We start from the raw sequence: 24,307 nt of genomic DNA, 5'->3' as shown, positions 1-24,307 counted from the left end.
AGTATCTCTCATATGTAGGACTTAGGCAACAATATTCCTGAGCAATTTAAATGGACCAATGAAAAGAAGCACTTACTATGCAAATATTGTTCCATTGTAGCCAGCAACACAACTCTCAATTATGCTCTTTCCCACAGCTGTGAAGACAGATTCCTGATTCAAAACAAAACAAACACAAACAAAACTGACAATTTTAGATAAGTATCAGATGAACAAAGATAGGACAAAAAGAAATGAATGATTTATATATGATAATACAAATAAAACATTTAGGTCTTAGCAGTCTATGTTTCAATGTGAACAACATTGACTGTTTGTCCCTCTTCATCATTACTAGAGGATACTGTATGAGGTAATATTTCATGTGTAACAATGAATACATGTGAAGGTAATACTAGGACATCTTATCAAAACCAGGCAACAACTCTGCATATTGACACTCTTTGACTGATAGAGATTGTAACACACTACTATTCAATCCATGCTTACATTCTTTTTTTTTGACATTCCTCCTACCCTCATTTTTAGGGCTTCATAAGTAAAATCAGTGTATACTATCCCCCCCCCAGAATAAAAGAATACCCTGTTGTGGTTGTTGTTGCTGCTGCTAATACACTTAAGTTTCTGTTCTCCTTGCCCAATAATGAGTATCGGTTGCAATGGGCGAGTAGGCCCTTTGGCTTTGCATTTGCAGCAACCTGCCCACACTATACTTTGGCCGTCTTCCCTCATCAAGAATGAAATGTTAACCCACAGGTTGAGCCTTACCCATGAATCACATGCAACAAACTAGAGCGCTCCCACTGGGGACCGTTCAAGCACATGTATCCCCCAAGCCCGTCCCCCATATCCCATCTAGATGACTTTATTAGCCAAAATGTATATTATGGCAACTGTCATGGGATACAATGAAATCTGATGAGAAATGAGGCTGGTATAGCACTTACAAGAAGTATCAACATGTCACCCTATTAAAGTCTGAACAATGAGGGCGCTGTCAATGAAAACTTTTGAACGTACATGTTCTGTACAATAACTCCCAATAAACCTTACATGACTAAACAAGAAGCAAGAACTGCATGATACGTGGCAGTGTATTTCTGTGGAAAATATTTACTCATCATGAACTATCGTTGCACGCTTAAATTGCCTACCTGTGTTGTGTTTCCGTCCGTGACGTGGTCATAGGTGAAGACCTTGGGCTCGGGTTTGCAGTGCATGATGATGGTGTCCGGACGCCTGACCTCAAGGCATTGGCCAAAGTCCAGGTCACTGTCCACTGCTTCTGAGGGACGAACTCGGACGTACACCTGAATTGAGTCGCCCTCACTTTACGTGCAGAGCAGGGAGGTGGGACCAGAGTAAGAAGCATCGGTCTACTACATTTCATTTCTAAGCATTAAAAGATAATTTACAGGCTCTCCATAAAGTGAGTGCAGTTTGCCACATTAGGAAAAGAAGAAAAAAAATCATTAACTATAAAGTTTACACTAGATACAACTACTTGTTACAGTTGAACCTCTCTTATCCGGCCTCCCTTTATCCGGATCTCTCTATTATACGGACGCAATCTCGCCGTGATTTTTTTTTTTTTTTTTAATAATTACGGGAGGAAAGGGGGATTCCCAACTCCTTGAGAACTCCTACACAAACACACATGAATTACATATTACTTCCAACATGATTAAAATACATTACATCAAATTTCCTTCCAAATTGCTTACCTTCAGACATTTTAACATCCCCAAACATCCCCAAATCATCGCAAGAACATGGACAGATTATGCGCTCGAGTCCTCTCAATTGCATTGCCACATATAGGTCCATACACAGCCGTCGATACGACTAGATAGACATGCATTGTTTCGAGTCATTGGCTGAGCAACGAATGGTATTGAACACTCAAAATTTTGAAGCGTAGTTTCGTCGACTCGTACGGTTTATTTTCAAGATCTACTTGATACATTTCTTAATAATTATTTAGGTAAATCATCCCAAGAATTTATAAAAGAAAATGATTTCATTCTTGCAAACACGAACCTCTATTTTGGGGTCTGTTACTGAGTGTAACAATGAAAAGGTTGCAGTATACACATTACTACATGTGGTACTACAATGGGCTACATCAGTACATGTGTATTATGTACATGTATAAAGCATTGAGTCTCCCGTATCCGGCCAAATCCATTATCCGGATGAGCCCCGGTCCCGACTTGTCCGGATACGAGAGGTTCAACTGTATTCAACAAATCATGACTGCACAACTTGGTCAGTCATTTGCTTATTCAGTTCTCATTGATTTTCCCTAAATTACAAACTGTAACTGTTGCAAATTCAATGTTCATAATGCGTGTATGTCCATTCATCCATCACATTCATATACAACTAATAATAATTACAGAATCAACACATCCTGTCTTTTCCTTTTGGTAACCAATGCTACCTGATAAAAAGTCTTACCTTCCATTGCTGCCTTGAGACTTGTCTTTTTCTGATGAGAAAGAACAGAAATGATGTTTATGTATGAAATACACTGTAACCTGGTCTTTCACTGTTGTCATATTTCCCCCTCACAGTAATTCACGCGATCCACCTGTGCGTCACTAATAACTTTACTTGAAATGTGCACTGATAATTTCAGAATCACTGTCAATGATAAGTTGGTTTGACCAAGTGTATTAAGCTTACTGTACTACCATCTTTTAGTGTAGGGTAAATTTATCACAGGCACGGATTTGTATGCACCCTCCACTCTCATTGGCCAGGCCAATAGGCCAGTTTGTTGTTCCACTTTGCAAATGAGCAGACAAAAAGGTCATTAGTACTTACAAACAGGCCCGTCGGTTCTTAAATTTACTGAGATAAGAGGTATCAATGATTATTCTTGTAATTCTTATATTTAAAATGGAACTTGCCAGCACATCCACATGCCACTGACAGCAACAAAGTATTCAATATGCAGTTTACCTAAAGCCTTGTATTCACAGAAAATGTTTGTCAACTCTTATGTGTCATTTTCGCATGCCTGACTCAACGGCATTCCAATATACACAAACCCACCCAAACCGACTGATAATCGCCAAATGCCACAGTACAATGAAAGCTTCACTCACAAATCTACAACATTCTTCGCACATGTAGCTTGCATTGCTTTGTAAGCCTTGTGATCGAAATGCTGTGCATGTTATGGTTTTTCTAGTGAATTCTAAATCTTTGTCGCGGAATTGTCTACAAATGTCATGACTCCCAATCTGGAAAGTAATGCAACTACTGGTCATTTGAAAGAAAATAATCATAGCTTTGTTGTAAAAATTTACAGAACTACAAAGCTTGGAATTTCTCTCAAATTTCTGCTCATTGCATGTCTGCCATAAAAGTTTCAGTTAGAAGTTACTGTACATGTATGGCTTTTAAATAAGGCAAACAGAATGCTTTCCAAAAGAACTTCTGCCTTGCAGTCTCAGAATAATGCGGCACACAAAGACTTAATCAAATGCAGTCAATGCAAAACAAATGAAATGGCAGCTTGTTAAAGTTTTGACTGACCATTCTGGACACAGTTCATTCTTTGTTTGAACATTGAACTCCATAAACGTCAAATCGAGCAAGTTTATTCATTATGTTGCTTTGAAAAATAAAAGTAAAAGGAAGTTCCTAGGACCTATAACCAACCAATAGTGATAAAACAGAAACCGAGAAAGGTAGTGTCTAGATCTAATTTGTACCAAAATGCCAATAATACAATGTGCACATGACGCATGAGCCAATTACTATCTACAGACTGGCATTACACAGTGCAGTGTATTGATAAATCAACATGTAACTGTTAGCTAGTAGGTCTACAGTACATCTGTGTTCATGTGCTATGTGTATAGATGACAATCATCTATTAGTATTATATCCTAGCACTAGAGAATTACAAATCTACATGTTTAGAAATTCTACAGCTACACACTGCATGAGCCTTAGCCCGACCAGACGCTGTGCTTCGCTAGATACAGCGACTGGGCCGTGTATAGTTACATGAGCCTGTGGCAAGGGCCAGGGGTGGGTGCCTGCCGCATGCTGCACACACACCATCACCACAGCTACACTGCCTCCTACGAGTCCTACCATACAGTACAGTATTACACAGACCACCACCACAGCTACACTGTAGCAACACTGCAACAGTCGACGTGGTCGAGCATTCACATAAAAATAACAACAATCACAAGCACAGAGCACGAGCTGTATCAAATAAGATAGAGTTTAACCTTATCATTGTTTTACTAGAACTAGACTCTAACGTTAGCTGCACAGCACAGCTTTTGTTGCTTATCGAATATGATCAACTAGATCTAGAGGGCACAACAGTAGCTGCGCAGGACAGAAACACCCCAACACAAACGGCTAAATTGCGTGTTTAATTGTGCTGTAAATTTAGCCGTTAGAACTTCACGTAGCTTGCCCGTCTGAGCTAACCGCAGTCAGCCAGTACCACGGCTTAGCTACAGTGCAGTGGTGCTGCCTGATGCCCGCGCGGTGGTGCCGGTGGTACACCGTGTAAGTGGTGGACTGTCTGGTACATTATTACGCGGTTGTTAACTGCCACGATTAAAACACGATATTTCCTTATCTCTTCTAGAACAAGCAGTTCAATACTATTATTGAAAACGTACAATGAAATAACACTCACTGCTCATATTCGCCACTGGAGTAAACACCACTGTCTTCAAGAAACGTCATCAATTTGGCGTGATTTTAACGTTCAAACGTTCTTGTTCTTCGAAATTTGCCTCCAAAATGACAGTGTAGTGCGCCATCTACGTTGATACTTTTTTGTCCGTGGCAAGTCCAGCCAATGCGCATACGATTTAATAAAGCGAACAGTACGTTGCACAGAGCTCAACCTGCACGGTCAAAGAAGGTCTTTTTTTTTTCTTTTTTTTTTTTTGGGGGGGGGGGGGGAGAAAAAAAACAAAGGAAAGAAGAAGTTGAAAAAAAGGATAAAAAAAAAACCATCAATATAAAACAGGCCCCAAGCAGTCCGTGTTGTAACCATGAATCATGTTGTAACGGCAGACCATGAGTATACCGAGACAAGTTACAGGGGCGTCGATGGGGGGGGGGGGGGGGGGGGGGCAACATTCCTTCTCCAAATTCCTGTGATGTGGAAGTTTTCTCGTTTTTTCTTTTAAATTATAGACAAATGTCAAAATATAACCCGAAGTGTGCACCAGATTATTGAATTTCAATTATGAAAATGAGAAATCTCGATCCCTCGCGTGCTGGAGGGGGTACAGATATACTCCCCCCCCCCCCCCCATCACCATGCACCACCACACCACCAACCCTCTCCCGGTATAGGTCCCCTACCATTCATTTAGTACCTACACTTTGGAGATAGACAAATTAATTTCAATCAAGATTCTCGTCCGCGGACGAAAACACTAGACTGAATTCGAATTCGGGTCCCTTCGACTGAAAGTCAGGAGATCTATATCCACTATTATGCCACATGCAGTGAACCCGTGCAACGACATCAAACTAACTACTCAAAAGCTTCAGCAGGCCTATCGACGTGCAACTTGAGATTTTTATGGTCAAATCTTACGATCATAGTTGTTTCAAACTAAAAAGGCTTGCAGACGTCATTCGTATATTTGCCCTGGTTTCCCGGTTGGGAGTGTTCCAGCTGCATTCAAATGGAGAAAACATGTTTGTTATTTACGTATAAAATTTCCTTTACAAGAGACACCCTTCTAAGATACCAAGCAGGCATGAAATATCATTTTGTAGACCCCCCCCCCCCCCCCCCGTCCAACGGTGTTGGACATGAACATACTTCTATAGTATTTTCTGCTGTGTCACATCGGTAGCTAAGAATATTCTGTAGGCAATGCATACAACGTTCTAAACATTGCGAGTTCTAATTATATACGTGTGATAAAAAAGAGGCCTACATAATGAAATCAACAAGAATGATTTCTGAAAGATGTTGATCTGTTATAAAGTAGGAATGAGAATATGACAGGAAAGAAAAAAAAAAAACAAGAGGTAGGATTAAAATTGTATTGTGATCATGCCCTAACTGATGCAATATTGAATGACGATATTGTGGAGTAAAATAGAATGACTCTGTCACTAATTTAAATGGCAACTTTAATGAAGTCGAAAATAATAGATAAATAAACATATAATATATATATATATATATATATATATATATATATATATATATATATATATTATATATATATATATAATATATATATATATATATATATATATATATATATATATATATATATATATACATTTACACATACATATATATTCTTTACACAAGATTGGAAAGTTCTTGATAGCGAACTTGAACTCAGAGAAAGACGAGCGAGGAGAATTTGCTATGATTGATTTTATTCTTGTTAACGATTTCGAATGAGGTTTTTTTTTTCAAACAATTTATTGGGCAGAGAAAAACTTTGTATTTCAGAGGTCTATATAGGCACTGTAAGATACGAATGGCGTCATAATCACGAACTGTCTTGTCGTCTCCCTCTCTTTCACCGACCGTCGTTTAGATATGGAGTGTTTGGTGTCATTTTCGTTCCCTCGCCGCAGAGCGACAGCGAACGAATGACGTCATCGCATTGCGCTAAAACATCTCGCTGGCTACAGCTCATTAAGTGCATCGTGCATGTCACCCTAAATATGGTACTATGTATATAGGACTATAGACCTGAGGTCGTGAGAGCCAATGTGCTACGTCATAGGCCTGCGTGCAGGAGCTTGAATATTAATAATTTTCAATTATTGAGGTTTATATTACATTACAGTATTACAGTGTATATGCAGTTATTGTTCATTTCCTCCAAGAGCTGCACTTTGGAAGTTTTTGCGTCTTCGAATGTGTACAAAATGTAACATTTTAACTCTTTTAATGGAGTTGTTATCGGTAAGGTAAAGTTCCACGCTTAAAAGGGAAGAGAGTTGTTAAGTGTTTTTAACTTAATTCGAAAGATTCATGTGCAACCTATGAACAAACGGAGAAAAAAATGAATATGAAATGTCATTCTGCTGAAATAATCATTTTAAGATTTATGCTCGCAAAACGATATGTGAATTTGATATTTCAGTAGTGTTAATGTACTAATAAGTAATGTTTCTATTCAAAGATCGTTTGATCATTCGTATGAACACAGAAAGAAAATCATAGCAAATCAAGAAAATTAAAACCATAGTACTATTATATAACCATTCTTCTTTATGATTCCACAGCTATTCCTGTTGTGGAGAGCGAAATGCAACTCCAGCGAACAATTAGAGCCAAAGTCTAAAACTCACTTCTTTAGAAAAAGAAAGTGGAGGGATGTGCCAAAATTAACCAAAAAAGAAAAAGAAAAAAAAGGAAAGGTGAGTACATAAATAAGTGTCCTCTGCTAATTGGGCTGGAAGAAGAAAACTTAAGCAACAAGGGGCTAAATTACCTTCATTCGTCATTGGCATGACATGTTATTTTGGCACGGCGTCTTTAACCTTTTACGCTGATCAAAACGACCAATCAATCTGCGCGATAATGATTATTTTTCGTTGAAACGAGCGGTGTTCCCTGTAAAGGTGCAAATCACGTATATTGTAATACTGCTTCCGCTCCACTCCAGGTGGTTAATCGTGTAACAGACGTGTGTCCATATATAACAAGCTGTAAGTTTTACTTTATCGATGAAGGATCCCTGCAGAAACGCCGAAACTATAAGACAAACAGTAGCAACGTCTTTTTATAACACCACGCTATAACGCATTCGTACTCTTACTTATCTTTTGGTGTAAATATTTAGATGGGAAGTATACGTTGTTCTTTTCTGATAATTATTGTTAGATGCAGCAGACTATAGTACGATTTGTGTAAAGGTACACGAGAAACTGACGGGTCATAGCCACAACAGAACATCAACAACTGCTCTACGGTGTCATTGAAATGCACCCTTCAGGACTCTTGTTAGAATGAATCTTAGCATATGACATTATGGAATCGATTTTTTTTTTTTGCTAAAATGTGAACCCAGGCGACCCCTAAAACAAGCAAACAAACAAACTCAGTGCATGCATTGGGGTGGGAATCTATACAAATTAAATCCCTTCTATAATTGTGTTGAATTAAACATAGCTACCATTGACATAACATATTCATTGAAACCAACATCAATCCGCACCTCACCCGTTCTCTGATTATTGTACTGGCTATCTGAAAATGACTTTTCGGTCCTCAGCAGGGCAGCGACACTGTCACCTACACTGTACATTGGTTGAATCATCAAGGCCGTCTTGAAACCAGGAGTGGGTCATTTGTGTTTTAAAAATAATATTAAGCTCCGAAGACATAACCTTTATTGTTAAACTTGTGCCTGGAGGGTCACAGCGATAGATACATGCCGCGGTTCATATTTACGTTATCATATTTGGCTTGCAAACATGATAGTTACACTATGTGCAGTACCTCCCCCCCCCCCCCCCCCCCCACCGAGAGAGAGAGAGAGAGAGAGAGAGAGAGAGAGAGAGAAACACAATCGGATCTCCGCATTGACAGCTTTCAAAATGATTAAACAATCTGAATGTTATTTCAGGGAATTAAACTGTAACTTCATATCTACATTTTGCAGAAAACTCCATTCAATTTGGTTAGCATAGTCACAGAGAAATGTGGATTATTGTTCGTTCCTTCCAAGTTTAGCACTTGAATGCTCTTGGAACTGCGGACACAATGTATGGACAAAACTTGGAGGAAAGGGATTCCTGACATGCTTTACAAAGATCCTCATTTGTCTTTGACCACTGAAGCAAATCAGATGGGGTTTCCTGTTAGATGTAGATAATAAGTTATAGTTTCATACCGTGAAATTGCATTTGGACTGATTCACTATTTGTAAAGTTACCGTTGCGTTAAGTTCGATTGCATTTTTTTTTTTTTTTTGGGGGGGGGAGATACGGTATTATCATCGCTATCGACATTGCGAGAAGGAGCTTATTATTAGCACATTGAAAGGTTGCGAGTCTCACGCTCACGTAAAGAGAGAGGCAGGCGTTCTTAACACGACCACACCCACATGTACGATATTACAGGAGGCGTCTCGCTACTCGGTGCAGATATTGCAAGAGCATAACTTCAGTATTAAAGGCACGGAAACATTGTCCTCGGTTTGAATCTTATCCACACCGTTCGCTAGACTACTTGGATATCAATGAGACCCTCACAACGTATGTCGACTGCCTACATCGAACTCGATACTTTAAAGAATAACCCTGAGGAGTCCATGAAGACTTGTCTATGATTGAGTGGGTAACTTCGAGCACTAATGGAAAAGATCATCGTCATTGATACCTATATACAAAAAACAATTGGGGTGATAATAATATATGGACTTGTAATTACTTAACTTCCCTTTAATTGATTTGTTCTTAGTCATTTTAGTGGTCAGGCTTGCTTGGAAGCTTGGAATATTCCGCTGTATCCAACAGCACAGGTCACGTACTAAGTAATTAAAGTTGAAATAAAAACAAACGATTTGAAACGAAACGGATTCACTCATTCTGAAAGGTTTTATTTGAAACGCATCGGAAGCGAAATCAATGTTCCAAGAAAAATTGAACTGGATTGAAAAAGTGTTCACACTAACATCGTAAAACAACATGGCAAGAACAACCTGAACAAATTACGTATTCTTAAAGCATCTTAGATACATATATCGTAGCTGTTATTTGAGGAGACAAATTCATGCTATTTGAGCTTCGAATGGAAACGAAATCATAAAACCGATGTGACTAATCGTGTCGTAGTAATTTCTGGCAGTAAATTAGCAGCAGAATAAATCGTTCGCAAACGGGCCTAAAAGTAGGCTTTGATCAATATGAACAACACATAATGTCTTCAATCACTTTAACGTTAAACACACATTCGTATAGGTAACAAAAGAATGAGACACCTCAAATTTTTCGTTTTACGTCCGAGCGATTCTGGGCATTGATTATTTGATTTAAAAAAAAAAAATCATAACAAAACACGTTTGAATATATGAGAGAAAGACACAGGTGTACTCTTTTAAAGCAAGCAGAGATTGACAACACATCTTTTCACGCTATGGCATCAGCTATAGAATTCTGATTCTTAGCATTTTGTGTTGAGGCATACTTTTCAAAATAATGTCGTCCTATGCGATATCTGTTTGAACACGTTCGATTCAAACCATCTCAATCATTTCTTTTTCTTTACATACATTTCATGACTGATATTCGAATGTTGAAAGGGCAGAAGTTCCAATACTTAATCCCTCGAACTCTGTGATACAGATTAACTTTTTTTTTTTTAACCAGACGGTGTCGCATTTACAGTCACATCAACTGACTGCAGTCTGCAAAAAGAAAGAAAATCAAATCTGATTCAACATTAAGACCAGAAATCCTGCAACATACTTTAGCAATGTTTTTTTAATACATATAATTGGAGATTAGATAGGTGATAACATTTTCCTCGATAATCCCACATTAATTATACAATAATTCAACTTATATGGCTCTTTTCATTGAAATGGCATGAAAATGATTCATTCTTACTTTAGTGAGTGTAGATGCTTGTACACTGGAAATAATATGAATTGAATTTCACCATAATAGGAAAGTTATAAATCACAAAGTCAAAACGCACAGATTTGCATGTTACGCGAAAGACAATCAAATAGGAAGAGCTTGAAATCATGCACAAACGAGAACATACACTTTTTAGTTTTAGATGTTAAATACATTGACCTAGTGCTAGAGACTGTATTTTATTTCTCTGCATCCATTTGCCGTTTGATATTGATGCTATTAGTGTAGTCAGAAGCTGATACCATCGCACATTCTCATGAACGAAATACCTTGAAGTAATTCTCCGTGACGTTTCACTTGGCATTCACAATACCTATTAACCCCCTCCCCAACCCAAAAGAAATAATATCCACAAAAAACGTAGAGAACAACAGATCCAGATAACAATGTGAAAGTTGTGTGATATATTATTAGCGCAGATGCTTTTACCACATGCCTCATCCATAACGACAAACTGGAGTTTCTCAGATTTCTATTCTTTTTGCAGTTTCGTGACGGAAATGCCCAAGTTATAATAAGAAAATATCATGATTCGGATCAATGCTTCAGCAGCTAAAATTTCCATAATTTGCATCTTTATAACTCAATTATTTGATGGCGCAATTCAACTCGTTGAAACGAAACAGATAGCACGCAACTACCAAGAATAATGCAATTTACCTTTCGCAAAATTGTAGCAACACTTCAGGGCATTTTAAAGAACACCAAGGAACTTTCAGCACACGTGTGAGTGCATTAAATGTGATTCATCCGGAACCGCTTCCAAAGGGAAATTCCCTTCCCAACTTAAGGGTGTGACTCTGAGGAAAGACGTTTGTGTCCAGCCTTGTTAATAACCATTACCAAAGGCTGGTAAATTCGCCGCGACAGCCCTGTCTTCATACTGACTCTGCAATCCTGCAGTAGATTGCCGTGAGACAGGGTTTGCCACAAACTCTGCGGCCATCTGGAGAATGGCTAGTGGGTTGGTGGCTTGGGAATCTTGGTAGGTCGTGTCCGCATTGGCTTGGGAATTTTGATGGTAAGTCATGTCAGTGTGACTTGAGACTTGGGGACCAGATACCTGCTCAGTGGGCATGTTGACTCCATCAGGGGGTCTGAATGGTTGGTAATCTTGCTGCACCTGTTGACTACCATAATTCACCAAGCCCACGAATTCCGGATAACTCGAATACGAAGACGCTAAGACTTGCTCTTTCCTCCATTTCATAAGTGATCCCACCTCTTTGTTCTGTTGTTCCTGATGTTGTATCAGCTCACCTTTGTAAGAGAGCGCTCGATATGATAATGCTCCAAGTTGCCCCATATGGCCGATAGAGCAAGAGCATGAACCACGTCCGGCATTGGTCCAGTAGGTCGAGACATTGGTTGTGGGCGAAGTGTACATGCAGCGTTTGGTCTCATAGCTGCCTTGCGGATCCTGCATTGAATGGTCAGAATCTGTTCCAGCATTCGGTAATTTATTCATTTCTTCTGCTTTATTCCTGGCTCCAAGTTCCCCCATATGGCCGACACAGCAAGAGCATGCACCACTTCCTGCACTGGTCCAGTAGGTCGAGACATTGGTGGAGGGTGTAGTGTACTTGCCGCGTTTGGTCTCATAGCTGCTTCGCGGATCCTGCATCGAATGGTCAGACTCAACTTTTGGTATTTTTCTCATTTCTCCTGCCCTATTCCTGATTTTTCGTCGCATGTTTGTAAACCAGTTGTGGACTTGAGTTGGAGTTAGACCTGCTGTCTTAGCCAATTGCTTCTTGGAGTGAGAATTGATAGAAGATAACGTAAAAGTGATATTTAGGACGGTGCTTTTACAGCGTGTGATCAATCTTCACCGTGCTTGAGTATGAGCTAATGATACTGATAACAGGTAGTAGTATCAAATACTAGTATTGTTAGTAGTCAAATTGCGTTATAGCACTAATTGCAAAAATGACATGCAGGGTAGGCAGAATTTAGAAAGTAACCATTTGCACATCCAACCTCACAAAAGTCGAATCCAAAGGGACCGGAGAAAATCATTCATAAGTTACGTGACATTCGACTTACACAATATGATTAAGACAATACATGTGTATATCCATCCAGGGTGGAATTCTACTCGACTTAGCATTTTCATTTCGACTTGTACGAGGTTGATTGTATATTGTAATTTGTTCCTCCTAGGGAGGTGTCACCTCCCTGTTCACACCTCCCTAGGTTCCTCCGTAGTGACTGCAGTTTGGCTCAGGGTAGAAGACCATATGCTTATAATTTTCTTTAAAGGGGGATTCTGGACCAGTGGAAATTTTAGAACAATGAACATTTTGATCAAAATAGAATGAAATTATCTAAGAAAGCAATGAAATTATGAAATTTCACTAATTTTCACGAACAGTCGATATGAATATGCAAATAGTGAATTGATGACGTTATCTCCTCACAACTTGCAATGCAGTTTGTGCATACAATTCTGAAATGTTCATTTTTTTTTTCGTTCAAGCGCATCTCCCAGTTTCAAATCTTGATATATCTGGCTGATCATTAATTTGAAGTTATTCAACCAGGAAGAACATGTTTTACATTTTACTAGCAGAAAAGTCGGGTTTTTTAATTTTTTGTGAACGATTAATGAAAAACTTGAGATAATGAGATCTTCAAATAGTTTAGTTACATCTTCATGTCAAATCTTTTGAGGTGTATATGTATCGCAAAGCTGTGACAAATGGAGAACTGTTTTTGTTGCTCATTAAGGATTACGCTTGTCTTTATTGGCTCTCTGTGTTAGCATAATATCAACAAAGTGCTGTGAAAATTTTACACACTTACTTTCTCGGCCGTGGAGGGATATTTCGTGTTTGTTTCGTAGAATTCCAGCAATACTTTGCGAGAAAATGATTTGATGGACATCTTTTCACGCAATCCAGCGGGGCAAATGCTCCTTGGTGGAGGGAACCTCAATGTGGGGAAGTAAAGATAAGAGAATGTTTTTGTCTTCTTCATTCTTTTGTTGTTGTTTATTTTTGAACACTGGTTTTTATTCGTTTGCTCGTCAAACTTTACTAGGCTTTCCAAGCTTCTCAAATCCACTCTCAGTTTCAACGAAAATTGATAGTTTGGTGTAAGTAACATGATTTCACTTTGTCATTCTTACCGATTTACCCATCTGTTCAGGTAAATACAGTTTGAAAATAATTATATAATATTCCTCACCACGTTCTTTCGTATTACTTTTCGCAGACATAGGTGTTGGAAAATCCCTTGCAAACAAATCCATTGATGGTTTGAGATAAACGTGAAGCAAACACGCCTGGGGCAGGCAATTGTACAGCAATTGCATAGAACATGTCAGGTATACGAACAATACAATAACAAGGAAAGCTATGCAAATTATAAGGCCTATACAATCAAGGAATAAACTAGAAATGTCGCTACAGCGACTGGTTATACCCCCGCCAAACAACATTTCATAAGCTTTGGTCAAAACAACATTTCATAAGCTTTGGTCAAAAAACTGAGGAAGTAGTTAAATCCGCAAGATCTTTCCTTGATCTTCTGCCATTAATATGCCGTTACCATGGCAACGTACTTTCGGGTACTGTCGAAAAATGCGTCTTGCACATCTACAACCAAAGGCACACATCTGTACCAAGTTTCATGGAAATTGGGCAAAAACTGAGGAAGTAGTTTGCAACACAAAATTTTCCATCATTTTGGCTCATAATATGTGAGCTGTTACCATGGCAACATACTTTTTGTCACTGTCAAGAAATGTGTCATGCTGACCTATAGCCTAAGACAAACATTCAATATGAATTCCATGAGAATTGGAAGAACACTGATGAAGCAGTTTTGCCATGAAGCATTTTGCCCTATATTTTACCAATAACATGCCGTTACCATGGCAACGCACTTTTTGCCACTGCGGAAATATGTGTCTTGCACATTAACATATTCAGATGAACATCTGTACCTAATTTCATAAAAATTGATCAAAAACTGTGGGAGGAGTTCGCGACGCAAGATTTGTACCCATTTTTGCCCATAATATGCCGTTACCATGGCAACGTACTTTTGGGTACTGTCAAAAAATACGTCTTGCACATCTACAACCCAAGGCACACATCTGTGCCAAGTTTTATGGGAATCGGTTGAAAACTGAGGAAGTAGTTCGCGACGCAAGATTTGCAACGGACCGACCGCCCGACCGCCCGACCGCCCGACCGACCGCCCGACCGTCCGCTGATTCCTATATACCCCCTTCAAACTTCGTTTGGCGGGGGTATACAAAAACAAAACATGTTGGATGTATACAGTCAGACCTGCTTGTAACTGTAATCCAAGGGAGACGAAAAAGTGGCCGTTATAGAAAGGTGGCCGCTATATATAGACAGGTTCTTTACATGCTTTTTCTTTCGACGTGAATTGTTTTTAGTTGTCCTATACGGCAGGTGGCCACTATACACGAGTGGTCGCTAAGACATGTCTCACTGTGTTAAAAAAATCATCAACAACAGCATTTATCTTGTCTTACTTTTGTCTCATTCTGTACTTAGTCAATGCTGTACGTGGTAAGTGCGGCGCTCTTCTCAGATTATACTGACATTCATCCCAGACTTTGATGAGATCCTTCCCGTCGCGGAATAACCCATTCTGCACAAACAATATGATCAATAAAGTGAACAGCCAAGCTCGATCTTTACATCAATCTATTATTGTTTTCGTATACCATGTACCATGTATACCACACTCGAACGTGATAAAGATTACCAAAATTACAGTATTGACAAACATGGCATACAATATTTAAACATGGTGATTATGGGATAATTTTGACAATCTCAAGGTCAATATGTTTCATTATGATATTATATACACACACATATACATATATTCTCTAATTTCATGTCCTCATATAGAATGGGTTGTTTGTCATTGAAAACAACGTCGACGGGAAGAAGTATGTGGTGGATGTAAGGACACGAGATCAACTCTGATTATGTATTCGTAAACGGGGTGCGTTAAATTTTACAGAAACTGCAGAAAACACATAATGACATGCGAAATGTTTAGCTTTTTCGTTATGGAATTAAGGGTTAACGTAACCGATATCTACAATGGAAAAAAAAAAAGGTTATAACCGCTGCTCAAAATGGCCTCTCGACACTGCAAATCAATGTTTGGGTTCATGATTTTTTTTCATTTATTGGAAAACACCCGATTTAATGGGGATCTATGCCACGTCAACAATATCAGAGCCTAAATAAAATCATTAATTAAAAAAAAAAAACACACAGTTTCATAGTCAGTCTTAATTGCGATCTTGATTTCATGTTGATAATCGAGATTAGTTATCCACTTCGAAAGGAATGGTGTATGGTAGGTTTTAAAACGTTTTAGTTGGATCTTTAACAATTCCGCAGAAGCAGTCTTCACACGTGTCGTCATAATGATTATGGTTTTATCATAGAATTACCTATCAATTACTTTCAAAATTATTTGTATGAAATCATTAACAAATTTCTTGATAAATTGCATGGGGAATGTAACAAATATCAATCATTATTTTGTGTATAGATGGATTCTCACTTATTCGTGCTTTGGCCGCTCTATAAAACGCTGTTGAATTATTTTCACTGAAGTACTAAACCTACATAATATGACAGTTGAATTCAGAATAGAAATACGAAATGATTGAAGAAATCAAGAATAACTCATATAATATTGATTTAAAAAAAACATTAATAAATATTATGAATGTTGTCTTGTCAATACACAAACATACAGTGAGGAAACCTCGCGAAAAAATAACTTTGAAACTGAAAAGGTCAAAAACGTATACCTCCAACAACACACAGACTTTAGTGGAGTTTCCCTTCCTGTGTTCGTTTGCTATCTCGACACGGAGAATGTCCTCGACCTCGCGATAGCTGTCGATGTCTCGTGCTAGCGCGGTCGAAAACAGAAGGTCGACATCATTCCATCGTCCCCTCATGGCCAGTTCGGTGCAAATCGTGCGAGCAAGACTGATGCGTACGTGGTCTGGCGGGTGATTGTCGAGTGAAACTTCGCGAAGAAAAACTTCAAGGTATTTTTCAACACCTATGTCTGCGAAAAGTAAATAACAGATTAATGACAGTGATCCACTTTAATTGTTAAGATGAACATAGAGATTGATGTCTTTGTTAGCCTTGTCCCAGTCAAAAGAATAATTTTTAAAACCCAGAAACTCCAACTCTATCACTTTCGGTGGGAAATCTGCAGCTGTATACTTTCTCAAATTTCTCCCGTTCAGTTTGAATTTCGAGTTTGAACTTCCTTTTTTTTTTTTGGTTTCCTTTTAAATTCAATTCAATCAATTTATTTTCATATTTCTCAATGAAGGAATTTACATTAAATATAATAAAACATAGTGAATCGTAATATCCGGCTTGGATGCACAGTAAATTAATATAAACATATAAAACATAGCGGTCAGTCATCGTACGTTTGGCTCAATGTATAACGCTAAAGAAATATGATGGAACCTACTTAAAAGCGAGCTTGTTAAGCGTAGGTCCCAAATTCTGAACAGAGTGTATCTGTGTATATGTAAATCTCTCGCTTAACATCTTTTTTCTCGCCAAACATTACTGTTGTCATACGCATTTATGTTCAAAACCATGGAGCTTGTAGCTCCATGTCAAAAACTAAAGGCTTAGCTAACACCAGCGAGCATCAACACAACCTTAACGCCCCGGCGCAAGGGACGCTATATTCGTGCTGATGATGTACGCAGTGTTATGTGGTGTTTTTTTGTTTTGTTTTGTTTTGTTTTGTTTTGTTTTTGTTAACGCTCTTATTCCTGCTTAAGAACTTCGACATAAAGCGTGTACCCAAAGTTTACCTAACGACTACACAAGATTGGCTAAGTCTGTGAGCGGAGCTTTGAAATCCAGGTAATGAGGGATTATTCAATGCCTGCCCAAAGATGGTGACGAAAAATCTAATATTGCTTCGAAATTCAATTCCCCATTCTCTCTGGATACATCAGTCTTTCTATAAAGAACAGCGTGTTGGCAAATTAGCATTTCCAAAACCTAACATTCAGAAAAGAAGAAAATCATCAAAGTGATGACACGTATCATGTCCACTAAAACCACCTTCGACAAAATTGAACTTCATTCGGCTAAAACACTTATCAATTTCAGTATTATGTGATGCATACTTTCTGAGTAATCTAATGAAAATGAAGTGGACTAAGCCACTTGTTTAAAACTAGAAGCTAACAGTTCGGTGGTCCAGAGTAGGTCAAATTCACACAAGCGATCAGACAAAATATTTTGTGCGATTTTGGAGTAGTTCTGTTCGGCACATGAAATATAACTTGGATTCGACACTTCATTAGTGCCTAAGATCCATTCACTGTTAATACTGATAATAATTGATCTGGATTCATGCACAAACCATCACCAGCTTAACAGTTAACCCTGTATCAATAAAATTAATCGAACACCCTCTTTCATCACCTTAAAAGTGGTTACATAATAGCTGGGTTCACACGTACACCAATTAGCGGGATACAAATCTCGAGAATTGCATCGCGATCGTCATCCCGAGTTTTTTGCACGTGTGGACAGAAAAAAACCCGAAAATTAGCGGGATAAGCATCGCGATGCTAATCCCAAGAAATCTTGTGCTGGTTCGTCAATATAGCGGGATAATTGGCCCCGCGCTGGTACGTCGTCCACGAACGGTCGGGATTATAATCTCGAGTTTTTATATCCCATCAGGCAATGCGCACATCACAACAGCGAGGCCTCTGCGAAGAGGTCCTTTACCTCTTTGGCGCACGAAAACAACAGCGCGCAAACCACACCACTGGCGCGTAAAAGACAATGGGCAAAGGAAAGTGCGCACAGGCAGTGATAGCGCTGCGTGACCCAGTTTGCAGGCTTTGTTGTTATCTCTATCGGCAATTAGCGGAATAATTCGGTACGTGGACGCTCGCCAAATTAGCGGGATACCGATCGCGATCGCTATCCCGCTAATTTGGTACGTGTGGACGCTCGCAAAAAAACTCGAGATGTGCATCGCGATCGTCATCCCACTATTTTGTACGTGTGAACCCGGCTAATGAGTGTTAATGGCCAGTGTAGCCCTACTACATATCGACCACCCTTATTGAAACCGACCGCGTATAATTCGCGCACTGAACACTTAGTACGCACTTTTCTGCGCGCAAAGCACATAAAAATGGATTGGCTTTGAATGTAGATTAGGATGGTGTGGGAAAACGCGATAATTCACTGTTCATTAATGGTTTTAATCAAGGACAAAATTTCGAATGAATATTTTCACCGAATCGTAATGACAGCACAATGTAATGTCTATGGAAGTTTCTAAAAGGCTTCTAAAAAACTTCGTACAACACGGTGTTCAATACAACTCGGTTTACGTGCATTGTCAATGCAAAATCAGCGGTCGATCCTAAAAACGCGATTTACCGCGGGGAGCTGAAACGAGGCCACGCAAGTTCGTCGGCGATATTTTTGCACTGAAACTTCGAATCGAAATGGGAACAACGGCATTTGATAGAGCTGGATTTTCTCAATCACGTAGGTCAAGTTTTTTACGTGAATTTCAGTGTTAAATATTCTTATCAAGCAAATAAACATTAGGCGGTCGATTAGTAGTAGGTCCAACCCTATGTGCCCAGACAAAAATGCAACTTTAGTTAGTCTAGTCAACAAGATACACAGGGTCAGTAAGCATGGTACGAACGACTGTAACAGGGTGCACGTCACGAGACCGACACCCACGAGTCATACAGCCCATGAATTATACAGCTCACGAGTCATACATTAGTTCGACACTAACACTAAGCTAACAAGGCCTACGAGACCGACACATTAAGACCCGGTACCCGTGTTGTATCTGTAGAACTCGTGGGCCGTTTTTTACCTAGTGTCGAACTCGTGGGCTGTATGACTCGTGAGCTGCTTGACTCGTGGACCTGCTTTCAATGTCGAACTCGTGGGCTGTACGACTCGTGGGTGTCGGTCTAGTGGGATGAACCCCTGTAACAGGATAACTATAGAACTCTTATGGGTAATAGCTACATGGTCTTACCATGGACCCTACTTAGGTCCATACTCCATGGTCTTACAGACCGACTGCTACAACCCACACTAGTTACCTGCCAAGTTGAAAAAAAAAGTGGGGAAAAAGACCTACAGCATGAGCCAAGGGCCTACAACATACCCCGTGCGTGATTTCGTGGGGTAAATTCCTGCAGCTATTAAAGGTCCAGTTTACCTTTGGGAGCAGTGATTTCAAAAATGTTCAAGACATCACATTTGATTCTTATGTGTAGGTCTGTTGTATCATAAAACATCCTACCATATAAAATTTTTGCAATAAAGCCTAAAATATAAAGAGATATCAGTGTTTTTCTCAATAAACCGTAACTGTATACGCTTTAGTCTGGAAACAGTTTTATTATAACTATTGTTTATATTTTGTGTATTTAACAACACTTGACATCGATTACACTGATTCAAATTTTTACAGTGGTTGTTTCTATCCTTAAATCACATTTTAGAACTATTTTAAAGCACTAATGCTGTGTTTTTGTTTCATATGCAAAAGGTAAATTGTGCCTTTAAGCCCAAGAGGCTTGTGCCGAAGAAGGGTGGGTTGGGTGGTGGCGCGTCGCGTTAATGGGAACACCACCCTTCGTCCAAAGCCCCCCCCCCCCCCCCCCCCCGGTTTTGCCGAAAGGGTGCGTTGGTACTTTTTCTCATGTAATATTAAAAGACGAGTTTTTAATTTATATTTAACCTTCAAACAACCATTTCTAAGAGGCTATCGTCCGGATCTAATATTTAGTTCGTCCAATGTTCATTTAGTCCAATATCCATTTGGTCTAATATCCGTTTCTGTTTTACATTACAGGGCATGGATCATGTGGATAATCAGTGGCTTATCTATAGTCCAGCTGCTGGGGGTGCTGGCCTGGCACCATGGGGGAGGGGTGAGGGACCCTAAACTTTACCCTAATCTTATTTCATGTGTATGAACATATTTTTTTTCTCCCTCAATGAAGGGTCAGAGGGTAGTCCGTAGTCGTAGAAAAAGCCCCCCCCCCCAAAAAAAAAAAAAAACAAAACAAAACATAATAATAATAACCCAGTTGGTCATATAGACAAAACGATGATTGGACCAAATGGTACCTGATTAGACCGGGAGGCTGGCTATTAGACCAAATGACAATAAGATCAATGGTTATTATGTAGACTAAATGGGTGTAGACTAAATTATGATAGACAGACTAAGGCTAGACCAACTGGGCAATGGACCAAAATTAATGATGTGTACACCAAATTCATATTGGACAAATTTGGTTTTATTTTAGACCATTTGATGATTAGACGAAATGGAATTAGACCAACTCATAATAGACCAAATCGGTATTTGATGATATAAATTGGTGTTAGACCAAAAATAGACCAAATGGCTATTATTAGACGAATTGCCTGTAGACCAAATAGTAATTAAACCGAATAACAATTAGACCAAACAGTAATTGGACAAAATGATGACCAGACCAACTGGTTATTAGACCAACTGATATTAAACAGTCTATTAGACCAACTGGCTGTGGACAAAGTGGTAATAGAGTGTAAACCGATCCGGACGATAGCCTCTTTGAAATGGTTGTTTGAAGGTTAAATATAAATTCAAAACTTTCGGCAAAACCGGGGGGGGGGGGGGGTCTTTGGACGAAGGGTGGGGTTCCAGTCAACGCGACGCGACCCAACGCTCCCAACGCACCCTTTCGGCAAAACCGGGGGCTTTGGACGAAGGGTGGTTAACGCGACGCGCCACCACCCAACCCACCCTTTCGGCACAAGCCTACCCGGCATGCGTCTAGGTTGACCGAAAGATCGGTCTGTATCTGTCCGTCGGGGAATGTTCCGCGGAGACTGCGTCTGGCTTCACGGATCCCCTCCGTATACGGAGGACAGCGTTAATGGCAAAATATAAAAGAGTCCTCCAGACTGTCTAGCGTCTAGGGTAACTGCGACCAACCCGAACGCGAAGCGTTCGCCTTTGTGAAGGAGCGCTCCGGGGTTAGGTCTAGGGCAATAACCCCCTGGGCAATTACCCCAGAACCTTCTCCTGACCGGAAACCATAACCCTTTATCCTAACCCAAACTCTAAACCTACTTTATTCTAACCTTGTAATGTCACTAACCTGTATTTAGCAAAGTGTCGTAGTAGGAAATAGCCTAGCTTTCCCAGTGCCCGCTTTCATTTCATTGATTTATATATACAAAACTCATTAACGAAAAATATTACCGAAAATAATTGGCAATCATTCGGTTTTCCCCACGCCAAGGGTAAGTCATTAGTGTGAATGATAAAGAATACACTGCCGCGAGAATACTCGACATCGGTTGAATTTCATCATTACATGTACAACAGAATACCAACCTGATCCTTGGTTCTTGGCCATTTTCCAAAATACGGAAGCAACTCTTTGTTTGTGATTTACCGTCTGCTCGCTTTCTTCTATAGCGGGAACAATAATCTCCGGCGCCTTTCACCGTTGTTTATGGCCACTGTTCTACTCGTCTTCGCCAATAAATTAGCAGGTTGATATTTTCTCTTGTCGAGACACAATCCTGCTAATGGACCATGTTTATGCCTTCTCCTGGATTGTCCCCCAAAGTTCTTAATAGGCTACAGAAAAACATATTTTCTTTCTGTTTTGTTCTTCTGATTACAGGGATAAACCTGTCTTGCAGTCTTCTGAACAAAGTAGACTAAACGCTTCACCTTCTCGAAGCTCTAATTGCGGCCGATTCGATATCGATCGACCACATGGTATTTGAGCAATCTGAGAAAACAGGTGAAGGCGCAATGAAATCTACATGGACGCCACGCATGTGCGCGGAATTCGCGTACCTTGAGATCACGGACGTGACAACAGCTCTGCGATTGGTTGATAGTGTGTATCTACACTACACAAGTTCGTGTACTTTTCTCACCAAACGTGCACTCTGGTCTAATTAAGTACATCAGTTGCCATCGGCGTACTTTTTAAAATACGATCTACAATTTACGTTTCCCGACGTGTGGCATGAAATCAAAGTTCAAGTTCAAGTTTATTTTCATATTTCCACTTTCTCAGTGATTACAAAATGATTGACGGTAAAACAAGAATACAAAATATAAACAACCATATCTTTTGATTGGAGAAGAAAGAAAAAAAACCCCAAAAACATACTTAACACAATTGTATATGGTCATATCATCTGAGGATGTCACAAGTAAATGTCAGAAATATGATGGGGCCTACATAAAAGCAATGACGCTTCTAAAACTGTAGGTTCCCGAATTCATAGGCATGAAATTATACGGAGAACGGATATTATGTTTATCTTGACCAACTAAAAATATACCAGCGCTGAAACCAGACTGTACAGATCTCTCCGTGTTTGAAAAAGAACGCTATAGGTTTAGTATAACGGTACCATAAAATAACTTAGTGCTGCGGACAAAGACAAACGACTGGGAGTATAAAACCCTGGTAAAGTGTATCCACTAAGTAATAGCTGTTTTAATTTGCGTTTGAAAGTGAATAGGGATAAGGAAGAAGTAATATCTTGAGGGAGGTCATTCCAGTATCTGGGTCCAGTAAACATAATTGTTTTCTTTGCAAAACTAGTGTGAGTACGGGGAAGGTGATAGGCGTCACTGACGAGTGAGATAACAGTGAATAGAGCGATTTCTTTTGAACATATGGATAAAAACAGATGGTAATTTGTTAGTTGTTAGTTTATACATGAAAATTCCGAGATTATAATAAAATAGGTCTGGAATTTTCAGAATTCTATTTTGATGAAAAAAGCAGTTGGTATGAGCAAAATATCCCGCGTGGTTTGTGATTCCTAATGCACGCTTTTGAATTAACGAAGAAGGGAACCCAATAATGATTTAATTGCATTTCCCCACGTGGAGGTGCCGTAAGTTCGTGGAGGCGCCATAATATGCATCGATTTATCGTGTTTGAAGTAATGGGTCAGGTGATGTCGCTCACCCCTTAATTTTTGTTTTCCTTAATCTTTATTTATTTCATTCAAATCACACAGGAATAATCAGCCCATGCTGGTTATAACATGAACAAATAGACTACAAATACAATTAAAAAAAAAACACAAACAATTCAATTTTCAATTTACACTGCGAATAATCTATCTCTTCAACATGGATGATAACTCAATTATAAATCACTGAATACCACTGGGCAATTTTTACGATAAAAAAAAAGAAGATATTGACATAATGATACAAATTTCCCTTGAATAGGTTTGATCATAATTATTATACATGTACATGTATTCCATTTACGAGAACATAAATACAAAGAAAAACATAATCAAGAAAAAAAAAACCATTCATATAGGCCAAGCCAACCCTCCCCTCCCGACCAAATCAAATCTTCATCTATCATTATCCTAGATAATAAATCATATAAAAATTCGTACAATTTATAAGTTTCGTCCACTTTAGATAAAATCCCAGTCCCATTAACCCCACCCACCTAAAACCCAAAGCAAACGTAAACTCCCATGCACGCACAAACTTTTGTTTTGTTTTTCAATAATCTTGATATGATTTCTATAATTTAACATGACAAAACATGTTGTCAGTAATC

The 24,307-nt window shown here is 39.1% G+C and overlaps 2 protein-coding genes across 2 annotated transcripts in view; both read right to left on the bottom strand.

Annotated features, from left to right (window-relative positions):
- The window catches only part of LOC140233541 (kinesin-like protein KIF15), a 59,468-nt gene extending 54,689 nt beyond the window's left edge, over positions 1-4,779 (bottom strand). The window contains exons 1-4 of the mRNA XM_072313662.1: positions 4,679-4,779; positions 2,461-2,491; positions 1,155-1,329; positions 77-153 (exon numbers count right to left, since the gene is read on the bottom strand). Of these exons, the coding sequence (XP_072169763.1) occupies positions 77-153; positions 1,155-1,329; positions 2,461-2,491; positions 4,679-4,685 (290 nt within the window). The 5' untranslated portion in view covers positions 4,686-4,779. The remainder of the gene's footprint in view (positions 1-76; positions 154-1,154; positions 1,330-2,460; positions 2,492-4,678) is intronic.
- Positions 4,780-10,695: 5,916 nt separating this feature from the next.
- Positions 10,696-22,393, bottom strand: LOC140233030 (uncharacterized). Its single transcript, XM_072313137.1, has 5 exons — positions 22,081-22,393; positions 16,445-16,710; positions 15,137-15,255; positions 13,432-13,558; positions 10,696-12,379 (listed from the first exon to the last, which is right to left on the bottom strand). Exons 1-5 carry the CDS (start codon positions 22,100-22,102, stop codon positions 11,456-11,458), a joined length of 1,458 nt encoding a protein of 485 aa, XP_072169238.1. The 5' UTR covers positions 22,103-22,393; the 3' UTR covers positions 10,696-11,455.
- Between the last annotated feature and the right edge of the window lie 1,914 nt (positions 22,394-24,307).

The sequence above is a fragment of the Diadema setosum genome, chromosome 9 (assembly GCF_964275005.1).
Source record: "Diadema setosum chromosome 9, eeDiaSeto1, whole genome shotgun sequence".
Classification (NCBI taxonomy): domain Eukaryota; kingdom Metazoa; phylum Echinodermata; class Echinoidea; order Diadematoida; family Diadematidae; genus Diadema; species Diadema setosum.
The sequence above is the reverse complement of the archived record's forward strand: the minus strand, read 5'-3'. Positions and strand labels throughout refer to the sequence as shown.

Coding starts and splice junctions, on each gene's coding strand:
- LOC140233030 (XM_072313137.1), bottom strand. CDS start 22,102: ATGGCCAAGAACCAAGGATCAG. Junction 15,256..16,444: donor AAGTCTGTGTGTTGTTGGAG/GTATACGTTTTT, acceptor TTGTTTGTGCAG/AATGGGTTATTCCGCGACGG. Junction 12,380..13,431: donor ATCCCTCCACGGCCGAGAAA/GTAAGTGTGTAA, acceptor TCTCACTCCAAG/AAGCAATTGGCTAAGACAGC.